The 11,407-nt window shown below is 44.3% G+C and overlaps 1 protein-coding gene across 1 annotated transcript; it reads right to left on the bottom strand.

Moving 5' to 3' along the window:
* Nucleotides 1-181: 181 nt before the first annotated feature.
* On the bottom strand, nt 182-9,816 carry GGCT (gamma-glutamylcyclotransferase). The gene is made up of 4 exons (XM_030943591.1): nt 9,532-9,816; nt 6,309-6,454; nt 3,082-3,217; nt 182-1,203 (listed from the first exon to the last, which is right to left on the bottom strand). The coding sequence occupies exons 1-4, from the start codon at nt 9,652-9,654 to the stop codon at nt 1,054-1,056; spliced, it is 555 nt and encodes a 184-aa protein (XP_030799451.1). The 5' UTR covers nt 9,655-9,816; the 3' UTR covers nt 182-1,053.
* Between the last annotated feature and the right edge of the window lie 1,591 nt (nt 9,817-11,407).

The raw sequence follows: 11,407 nt of genomic DNA, 5'->3' as shown, positions 1-11,407 counted from the left end.
TGATTTCACATCTTCCATGTTGTCAATTTTTCCTCATCTCCCATAAACAAATTGCAGCGGTTGCACAGTACCATGAAAATAAATATATGTTACAAAAGCTTCCAGTTATGCATTGGATTGTCAAACTGTGGGGAGAAAAACAACAACAACAACAGAAAAAAAAACCCCAAGAGGCCAAGTCTGTTCATTTAGAGTTTAACAGACAAAAAAACCCCACAGAATAAATGTGCTAGGACTCAAAGGAGATTTTCTGATTTCACTGGACCAAGGCCTAGATAGGCAAACAAGCCAGTCAAAAAGGTAATTAAAAAAACCCCTTGGAAATATCAAACTAAAATGAACTCTTTCAAAAATGCCTTGGTTATAGCTAACCAGTTCATCTATGACTTTCACTAGACATTGAAAGGAAGGAAGCTGTGATGGTTTGAACGAGATGCTTTGCTGAATATTGTCTTCAGGCTCAGGCTGCCTTTTGACACTATAAAACATGGAAGGAGTTTAAAAAATGCTACTTTTTTATTAACTATAAAACAGGAACAGGAACTCCATAGCATCAGATAGGATGGGTTTTAAACCATTAAGAGAAGTAGCAGAGAAAAAGGTTTAGCCTTAGAGGTTTGACTTTACTTTGCATCTAACAAATGTAGCCATGTATATGTATAACTTTTACAAACACATGACCTGATCCTGCAGCCCTTATTCCTCAGAAGGCAACAGGTGCCAAAACTCATGAAGATGGCCTTTTTCTTTTAAAAAGGTCAGCAAATTGGACATGAAGCACAAATTTACATGCAGCACTGCATGACAATTACAGAAAGATAATTTCTAAATCTGCAATGAACTTGCAGCATGTACATCAGCATGTAGTCAAGCTATACATACAAAAAGAAGTTACCAATGTCAGTGTGACTTCAGACTGCAAGTTATGTCTAATAGTTCACTGTAGATGCACAGCAAACTCATCTTTTCTTGATAAATAAAGAAACTGCTGATCAGCACAGTGAGGAGAAGTATCTAAATCAAGGTGAATGGCCAAGCAAATGCAGAGGCATTCTATGCAGAATTTATTTTCTCTGCTTTAACAGCAGCTTCAATTTCTTCCATGATTGGCACCGGTCCTGCATAGTTATTAGTTTCAATAGCTTCTAATTTCTCCTGATAATCAGTTGGCAAGCCATTCTGTTTTGCACCCATGCAGATAACCTATAATTAAAACAGAAAAAAAAAAAGCCTTCAGTAATAGAAAGGGCAGACTCTTCCAAACAATCACTTGAGCAGGAGGAACCATTTAAGTTACCCAGAGAATTTATCTCAAAATAGTGCTATTTGTTCCTAAGGTTAGCCAAAGGCTTCTGGGAGACCAGAACAGCGTGAACAAAATTACTCTGAAAAGGCTTTTAACTACTCCTGAGATTCTGATGTGTTACTGAAGTGCACAAGACTCTAATTAAGCTGTTATTCAGTTATTCAGTTCTTTCTTCCAGACAGGATGATAACTTCAATAATATATGCTGCTTCTCACTCAGGTGTGACACTAAAGTTGGCTGAAAATTTAAAAAGTGGTTATTTTTAAAACTAAGCTCTCCAAAGGACAACAACGAGTACCTAGACAGGGTACAGGAATAGGAGAAACAGACACTTTACTCAGTGAAAAAGAACAGATTCCTTAGTTTGTTACTGCAGCTTTCCTTCCATACATAAAAGAAACTGAAGTATTGGTGCAGAAGAAAAGATGTGACAGTGAGAGAAGGGGAAGTTGTAGGAACACAGCTTGAAGGAGACACCAGCAAGGTTGCATATAGAAATGAACATTCTAAATATGCTTTCATGCATTTAATGGCATGCATTTCAAGGATGAGGTGTCTAGAAAGAACGAATTTTGCCACAAAAAGTACATAACAGTAGATGGATGTAGCACAATCACTGTGTGCTAATGCAATCATCTTTTAAGTTTTTAGGTCTTCTGCCTGGTTAACTTAAAAAAAAAAAAAAAAAAAAAGAAAAAGCTGGGGGCACAGGAGAAGAACAGAAATAACAACTGCTCCTGACAGGAGCAGGAAGGAATGATAAAGTTGCTAATAGTGGAGGTCTGCACTTTCAGCATACCAATGACAGCTGACACACAGCAGCAGACTATGTATTAGCTCCCTGAAAAGCCCTAAAGATCTGCCTTGCCACGAGGTGGGTTGGCAGGGAAGAGGTTTGTGGAAAAGCAAAGCCTGCTTTCTAAGCAAGCCCTCTCTTCAGCAGTCCCACAGCAGCTGGCCTTTGCTGTGCTCCTGGAAGTCAGCTCAGAGGAGTGAGTTCCTCAGTTTGGAGAAGGCAGCACACTTGGGATTTAACAGGCTCACTCCTGGTTTCTGCACTTCAGGTAGGAAAAGCCAGCTGCAGTGATGCCTGTACACATCAGACACAGCCACACCAGCCCAGCCTGGGCCTGCCCAGATCTCACAGGCTAAGCAGGTCAGGCCTGCTGCGTGACTGGATCATGTGTCTCTGCAGAGTCAGTGTTGCAGAACAGTGTTGCAACACTTGTGCCTCACAAGTCATCAAGGGGGAACCCTGCAGAGCTCTGCAATGCTGCTGCAGCCCTGTGATGTACTGGTGATGTGTCTGGCAAAAGGTGACAGCTGCATCCTGTCGTGATAGCAAGTACTTGCCAAGACAGAAAGGATAATCCACGTCCTGGAAACTACCAGCCAGGTGCTGCATTTTCCCCACAGAAGCTTCCCTCTGTCCTTTCAGTGGAGTACATTAATTTTTCAAACAGAGAATTGCCGCATATATGTGAGCAACATCCTCCAGAAAACCTTGTGCCAATCACAGCTAATTCCTAAGTTAAATAGGGGATTCCTGTAAGGTATAACCACACCAAAAACCCCAAGCTGATTTAACAGGTCTGTAAGAGTTAGCAATCTCCTGGGAGCATCATTACAGCAGTACATTACACAAGGACTGTTATACCTTTACAGCAGTCATGCCTTCCATGCACTGTAATCAAAGTAGTTATTAAATAGCACAGAAGTACTGCATTATAAACTTCTGTACACTCTTCCAAAATTAAAGTGCTGCAACACCTACCTTTTTATACTGTGGAGAAGGGGGACCAGAGACATAGTCCTTCATCTGGTAGCTTCGACAGGTCAGTACCTTTCCTGCTTGCGTGTGGACATTGACTTCTATTGGGACATAAATGCCATCCTCAACTCCCTCTTGCCTGTAAAAGACATATATTCCTTTCATGTCAATTATCCAATCCATTTCAAACCAACCATGCAATAAACATATGGATTTATTACAACAGAATTCAAGGCAGGACACTGGTCTGTGCTTTAATACACTTAAAGAAAAACAAATGAAGCAAAACATACTTCAGTGCTTTTTGTGCAAACTTGTTTCATATAAGAAAGTATGTTTTTACAGAAGCAGCATTCATTTTTATCATTTCAGCTCTGTAAGAAATGATGACTTGTGATTAACCTGCAAAGTCAGAAAGAAAATATTCCTAAACTAATTACTGTGGAAGACAGGTAGTCAGAAAGAGAAACACAAGCAAGATTATTAGAATTAATGAGCCAGACACGTTCCTTAGCTACCACTCAGATAAAGAAGCAATTGCAAAATTTTATCTTGTCCACTGTGTTACCTTTTAATAAAGGGAAACTTGCACAACTTGTGCAATGCACTTTCCAATGAATAATCCAAGACACCTTTTAACTTGCAGAAGACATACAGAGAAGTAATGAGCTAGGTTGGCACAAAAAACCTATTTGGGTTTTTTTTTATTAGCAAAATTATGCTTCAAAAAACAAAGACTCAAAACCATGCCTACTTATTGTCCTCAACCACTGGCATTTAGCCACCAATAAAAATTACAAGAAGTAGATGAGAAACTTAAGCAATACAAGAGACTGTATAGCACAATTAACATTAGATGTACTTTAGCTACAAGTCATAACATGGTTTTAGCCCTGCTTGTCCAATATAAATTTGACAACTCATCTTTTTCTCAAAGACTTGCTACCATTTCAAGTTATTTAACGTACAGAATGTGGGCCATGCTAGGCAAGTAAATAGGTTAAGTGCAAGTACAGACTGGAAGCTAACTGCAGATTCAAGGCCAGCAGACTAAAAATAGGTCATGTGGTTGTGTGAGAGCAAGAAAACTGTTTAGTAACATCCATTGCTAGACTCTATGAGGCAGAGTCATGATTTAGTCTGTAACTTACAGATTTGTGAACTATAGAGGACAAAAAAACCCATAGAAGTGGCTGAGACAGCAAAGAAAATTAATTTGAAGCCAGAGTTCTGCCATCTAAGCAAAATGTTCCCTCCCATATTTGTTTTCTATATAGTTACGTGCAGACTCAATTACACATTCCCTCCTCTGCCTCTGGATAACAAAGCACAGACTACTTTACCCAGATTAGGAGGGGTAAGGAAAAAGAAAAAAGCTGGGCACTTTCTTTTTGGATATATGGTAATTTCAGGAAATAACTTGGTGGAGAACCTACAAATCTATCAGCTTGCACACAGCCAAAGGATCCCAAGACCTTCAGCAGAAGCACCTGCAAGCTCATTTGAGCGGGTTAGGAGCGATTCTTAGAAGAGCACTGTTGACTATGATTATAAAAGCCAAGAACACATCCCATTTCCAGTTCTCCTCCATGGCATCAGTGAGGCAACTGGGAAAAAGTAATCTGTGGTGCTGGTGTCCGTGCTGCAGATTTTGGTGGTGTTAGAGCACTCAAGTCTCTAGTACCTTAGCAAGCATTGAAATTTATCCCCTGCCAAACAAATACCAGGGATCTGCAATCCTACACTATGTCAAGTGTAAACAGTGTGTAAACACTTATGGAAATCAAAGTGCAAAATACTGTCCCCATGGAGGGGAAACACAAAAGCAGATGCTGTCAGACAGGATCATTATACTTAGGAAGTTTATGCTTCAAGAAAGCATGGTCAATCAGGAGTTTTAAGTAAAGGCCAGCAGAAGGGGGTCAGGATGTTTAAGTGCAACTGTAAGCGAGAGCAGAGGAACTCAGGAGGTAATAAAGTGGGGACATGTGAAGCTGTCCCCAAGGACAAGCAAGCCAACTGGGTGCCCATGCCCTCTTGCTTGAGGCTAACACTCCCAGCCAGGACAAGAGTGCTCAAGAGTGGCCATTACCATAAGGTGCTAACAGAACTTGGGCAACAGTTTCTCCTGTATTTCAGCAGAACAGTTTCTGCTGTATTTCAGCTTCATAGGCAACAAAACCCACACTGGAACCAAGTTTCACTACCAGGATTTTAAGGACATATTTACACACTGGAATCGCAGCAGTACCAGAGGCAGGAGAACAATATTGAGGTAGTGCTTTCATTGGGTTTATTATGCTCTGCTCCCTTGTTTTCACTAGGCCAGATTTCTACTGGAATTGTCAGTGATGAACTGCTCTGAACAAACAATCCTTGTGTACCAGAAGCACCATGCTGTGCAAGCACATCTCAAAAGCTGCCACAAGCACGTGGCAGCAGGCAAAGTTTTGGAGATTACATTTTAAGCCCTGTCTTAGACCCTGCAAGAAGTCATGCTATTCCTTGCTTTGTTTAACCAGGTGGTCGTTTAGACTTCAGCCTGGGAGTAACTTGCTCAGGATTCCTTGAATGTCTCTTAATGACCAGGCACAGGTAGAACATTCTACACCATCCATTGTAAAGGTATAGGCAGGCTCTCCCATTCAACGGGGGAAACCATAACACCCCAGCTCTCTGCTGGGATGTTCCTCAAGCTCACAGAAGTTTACATCCTTGGAAGAGAAGAGATGTCAAATAACTTCCTCAAAAGGTCCCTTTGCCTGAATTAAAGATCTCTCTTCTGCAGTCTTGTCCTTATCCCTTCCTTTACTGCTACAACTGGAGTCTACAGATGTAAACAGACAGACATTGATGTCAGTCTCAAAGGAAATTCTCCCTAAAGTAATGGGAAAAGCACCATAGGACAAATACAGATTTTAGAACCTTAAAAGAGACAGAAAATTGGGAAGACAGTTAAAAAAAATAAAAGAAGCATGACCTATTACTTCAAATCAAGGTCCAGATTTTTAAAATACCCCTAGAAGTAGCTTTAGCTTGAAAACAAAGCTATTTTACTCACAGAAGTGTCAGAAGTCAATACACATACTGTGAAACAGAATTCACATATTGAAATCAAAATCATCTTCTTGATTCCAACACACAGTTTCCACACAGTTCTTCACCAAAAATTAGCTAATTTTCAATCACTCTCTAAAGTAGTAGAAGACAGCAAAAGTTAAGTCACCTACTTATCCAGCGAACTCAGATTGCAAGTGCTCATTTTCCACACTATTCCCCACACTTCATCTCCAGGGCTCTGAGCAATGGTAGCTGTACCTCCATGCCAGACAGAACTTGTCCTGCCTTGATGATGGCCAAACTCGAGCTTAAAATCCTGCAAATCAAAGCAATGCAGAGAATCAATTTCCCCTGGAAATTAGGGCTGTTGGCTATTCTTGACATGAAAGGACAGTAGTACACATACAGTTGGAGACACAGGAGGAAGAACACCAGGTGCCACCTACCTGGTGCCAAATCCTTTGCAGGTTTTTGTGACAAGACTTAAATGCTACTATGGCAGGATCCAGGAAAATATTAAAGGTAAAGAAGTCTACAGGATGGTAAGCTTTGGGCCCTGTTCTCATGCCCTAATAAGACTACCGAATTATGAAACACCATCCCTTGTATTTTACAACATTTTGTGCCATCTCATCACTGATCTGGAACATTCTTGGGTATTTTTAAGTCAAGGCATATGTCTCAATGAGTGAGCTTATTCAGGTTTTTGTAAGTAGAAACATTATTTTAGGAAACAAATATCACTTTTTCTTACATGCAATATCAGTATATATGAAAAAGAGAATCATGGGTTATTGAATGGTATCAATGTAATTTCTCACCTGACTCAATACACTCAGTATCCTCTCCTACTTATTAACCAATTTGTGGATCCTTCCCTAGCAGTACCTCAAACCTATGTAGCCTCACAGCTTTGTGTATTTCTTACAACCACCCTCTTGAACCTATGATTTTGATTTGAAATCTACACATGTACACAATAATATTCCCTCTGAGACACATCACTCCCTTGTAATATATCCTAATAGATATAGGGAAAAGGTTGCAAAAAAAAAAAAAAAGGCACTTGGAGGCATACACACAGAACACCTATCAATTTGTGTATGTGTGCTTAAGTGACGGCAGCCTGGCAAAGCCATACTGTCTACTCCATCAACAGAGTCATCTTCCTGCCCCATAAAATGTCCCCTCTTTAACCAATTTCACTAGAAAAATGTTTACTTAGATGCACCAAGTTACTTGCACAAAAGTCCACTTGAGTCACAGACTGAAGTTACAGATGATGACAAGTAATTGCAGGGCAGCCCCAAGGAAATCCTGGATAGAATCAACTACTCCCACTCCAGTCTCATTTAAAAAAAAAAAAAAGAAAAAAAGAAAAAGGGAAAAAATACCCCCACCAATTTCTACTTTATTCCTCCAGTTATATTTTCTTGGACCTGACCTGCACTGAACAGCTGCAAGGAGCTGTATAAAATCATCAGGCACCACCCAAAAACAGCAACAGAGATTGCACAGAAACAGCACAGTTCACTCTGGTTCTGGGAGCAGGAAACTCTAAGTTACACCATGTGTGCAGCTGCATCAGGCACTGCTGGGAAGATGGGAAAAAACAAAAAACACAGTAGATACTTTTTTGGGTCAAGAAATTGGTCTTTGGTCCTTCTAAGTACCAGTGTAATACCCTTTCTGTGCTTGTTACACATCCCATTTCTTAACAGCTTTTGGCTGAAGATTAACAAAGCTTTGAAAAGTAAAATTAGAGGGAAGTTTAGCTAAAGTTTAACTGAAGTTTTAACTTTAGTTTAGGATCCAAAGCACTCTGTTTACAGGCTGTTTCTCCTTTTTTTTAAGCCCAAGTGGCACTATCACAAAGCAATTAATAGGAAATCAGCTCCAACCTTCCTGCAGTCCCTCACTCCCCAGCATCAGTGATTTTCCAGTTGGAAGCAAAGGAGTGAAGCCACGTGGTGTCAGCAGGGAACCTAGCAATTGGTCAAAGGCCAGCTAGAGAAGGCAGCCAGCCTGCAGTGGGGCAAGAGGTGCTTACTGACTAACCTGGAAATCGACCTGAAGAAGCGTGCTTTTATTCAAAGATAAGCACACACTACAAGTGCCTTTCTCCCTGCCTTCAAGGTCTGATCCTGCAAGGTTCAGGAGGAGGGGATCTCAGCATGTGCAGTGGAGGGGTAGCTGTAAGTTCCTCACGCTTTACAGGAGCAGGCCTCAGCTGCCAGGTTGATAGTCCCAAGAGACCCCAAGTATCTGATTATGGGGAGTTTATTAATGACAAGTTTTTGGAACTTCTTCATACACTCTAACATAGATAATCTCCTGTCAGTTACTCCAAGAGAACCTTCAAGTCATCTTTAAGTGGCGTCACTTGATGCTCTGCTCCTCCAAGCATCCTTCCAGTTGCACAGATCTGTACATCAACAGCTTTAATGACCACAACTTGGTGTTTCCAAGCCTATACTAAAGCCAAGCTGATACAAATGGTATTTAATAACCCTGGCAGGGAAAGAACTGACCTGTAGGGTGTATGAATGTGTCAGCTGCAGATGTGCAGAGCTGGCTGAAAGCTCCCCTCTACCCGTCACACCGTGCAGGCAGAGCTCCTCGCCTGTACCAGGGACACCTCCCACTAAACTGGTTTGCTCAAAGCCCCATCCAACCTGGCACCGAACATTACCTGGGATGGGGCATCCACAACTTCTCAGGGCAACCTGCTCCAATGCCTCACCACCCTCACAGTAAAGAATTGCTTCCTGCTGCCTTACATTTCAAAGCCCATAGTGCTTTACACAGGGGGCCATGGGTCATGGCTGGCAGCCGGGAAGGTTAAGTCCTGTCAGATAAACCCACAGCAGTGGGACTACCACAAACACTCCTGCTGCTGTGGGCAGCCCCGGCACCAGGCCCTGGGTCAAGAAGCAGAGGATAGCCAGGGTTGGAAGGGACCTCCCGAGATCATCTGTCCAATCCCTCCTGCCAAGGCAGGGTCACCTCAAGCAGGTGACACAGGAACGCGCCCGTGTGGGTTTGGAATGTCTCCAGAGAGGGAGACTCCAGAACCTCCCTGGGCAGCCTGTTCAGTGCTCTGCCTCCCTCGACGTAAAGAAGTCACTCCTCACGCTGAGGTGAAACTTCTGCTTTAGTTTACGTCCATCGCTCCTTGTCCTGACACGGTGCAGAACCCGGCACCATCATCTTGACGAGGATCCCCCGCCGGATCCGCGCTGGGGCCACCCTCGTGGGAGGGACGGACGGGCTGCAGCGCCGGACCGCGGGCAACCTCGGAGACGTGCGGCTCCTCGAGGACCCTGGGGCTCCCTGCAGGAATGTCGGGCTCCCTCAGCCCCCCGCGGCCCCGCCAGCCGCCCCCTCACGCACCTGCAGGCGCGCCAGGGCGCAGAGCGCGGCCGAGGGGTTGCGCAGCAGCAGCCGCTCCCGCAGCAGGTTGCTGCCGTACGCGTAGTACAGGAACCAGCAGCCGCTCTCGCCGCCCGGCTCCATCAGCCCGGCCCAGTACGGCCCGGCCCGGCCCCGCCGCTGCTTTAACGCCGCCTTCCCGCCTCGCCTTCCCCGCCGCTTCCGCCGCCGCCCGGGAGCCGGCGGGAGCGGGGCCGTGACGCAGAGCGGCGGCAGCAGAGCCCGGGCAAGGCCTTAGGCGGGCTCCCGGCGGGGCCGTGACGCGGACAGGAGCGCTCCGCCCCTCCATCCGTCCATCCATCCATCTGTCCATCCAGCCCGCAGCCGGGAGCGGCGCTGTGCCGGAGCTCCCGCGGCTCTCAGGGCTGCGAGGCTGAGAGGCACAAGCCGTGAGCTCGGGGGCTCAGTCTCCTCGTTCATCTGGCTTAGTTCGTAACACTGAAGTCCCGGTTTGAACAGCATGGAAAAGAACCCAAGTTCTAGGAGAAAACTTTCACCTTTTTTTTTCCCCCTTTTTCTTGGTGCGGGTGGGGGGCAGTTTGTGGGGTTTTGTTTGTTTGTTTTTCTGATGTTTTAGTTTTTTGGGTTTTTTTTGTGTAGAATATCCAAGGTTCCAATAATTTAAAAAGTGTTACGAAAAGCTGGTTGGCTCTCTTTTAGAAGAATGTCATTTCGATACAAAAGAGTATTGCTAAATTGCTATGTGCTTCATTGTAATCCCTACGTAAGATTTTTCTCTTTAGAAGGAAAGGTCCACCTCAGCTCGCAAGGAGCAGCCCATAGAAAGCCTGATGAGGTGGCACAGAACGTACTAACGCCTGGAAAACCTGCCCGTTCCAGCATCTCAGCTGCTTCCCGAGGGGCATCCTCTGTGGGAAGGAATAGGCTGTCAGCGAGCAGGACCTGCAGCCCCTGGAACCGAAAAGAGCATCCTGGCCACCTCTGAGATGAACAGTGATGATTTGTAAATACATTGCATGAGAAGCAAAGTAGAGCAGCTTTTCCCAGCTGGGAGCACTCAGAGCAGAGTAAGATGGGAATGTGTAAAGGTAAAAGGCGAGAAGATGCTGATGTGTGGGCAGGCAGAGCTGCACCCCCATGCACAGAGGCACCCCCTCTCCTTCCCTGATAAAAGCAGTGCTGGAATGGGACAGGAGGAGCCCTTACTGCTGGCTGCTGAAGCAGTATATACATGTGTATAACACAGCCATGGAAGGCTGTAATTAGCGATAGCGTAACCATTAATGGTGAGATACCACTCATTAATGCAGGTAAAGTAGCCCTCAGAGCAAGTTGGCTTCCTGAGCAGAGGCAGCTGCTGCAGGATTTAGCACAGGATCCCTGGCAGCACAGTGCCCGGCCTTTCTGGGCACATCCCCGTCCTGCAACATGGAAGGGAAAGCAGCTCCTTCCTTCAATGATGTGTTCAGTACTCCATTCAAGTCCCTGCTTTAGTTTTCCCAACACAGCCATTGGGAAAGACAGATTCATCATGAAGCACATAAAGTGATAAAAGTTATTCTGATCCTTCCTGACTAGAGCCTTTCTATTTTTAGGGATTATTTTTCTTATGTAGGATCCTAGTATTGTAAAGTGAGAGGGATTACACGGGTCGTAGGAATATAGAGCAAAACTCCCTCACTCCCACTCCTTACAACAATGGGTAGCCGAGCCTGTCTTTTGAGAACCTGCTTCTGGTGTATGCTTTTAGTCTCTTTTCCCTAAGGACATGCAAACTCCATGAGGAAGTGTCTCACTCTCTCTCTCTCTCATCTTCCATCAGCTTCTGGACTGCTGCCTAATTTCAACCAGAAAGCAAGGGGTTTCAAAGATATCT

The sequence above is a fragment of the Camarhynchus parvulus genome, chromosome 2 (assembly GCF_901933205.1).
Source record: "Camarhynchus parvulus chromosome 2, STF_HiC, whole genome shotgun sequence".
Lineage (NCBI taxonomy): Eukaryota > Metazoa > Chordata > Aves > Passeriformes > Thraupidae > Camarhynchus > Camarhynchus parvulus.
Note: the sequence above shows the minus strand (reverse complement) of the source record. Positions and strands in the feature narration are given on the sequence as shown.

Excerpts from the sequence above, each read along its gene's own strand:
- GGCT (XM_030943591.1), bottom strand. The coding sequence starts at position 9,654 with ATGGAGCCGGGCGGCGAGAGCGGCTGCTGGTTCCTGTACTACGCGTAC. Across the intron at positions 6,455-9,531 it reads GCGCCCTGGCGCGCCTGCAG|GATTTTAAGCTCGAGTTTGG; the intron begins GTGCGTGAGGGG and ends TTTGATTTGCAG. Across the intron at positions 3,218-6,308 it reads AATCTGAGTTCGCTGGATAA|GCAAGAGGGAGTTGAGGATG; the intron begins GTAGGTGACTTA and ends TGTCTTTTACAG.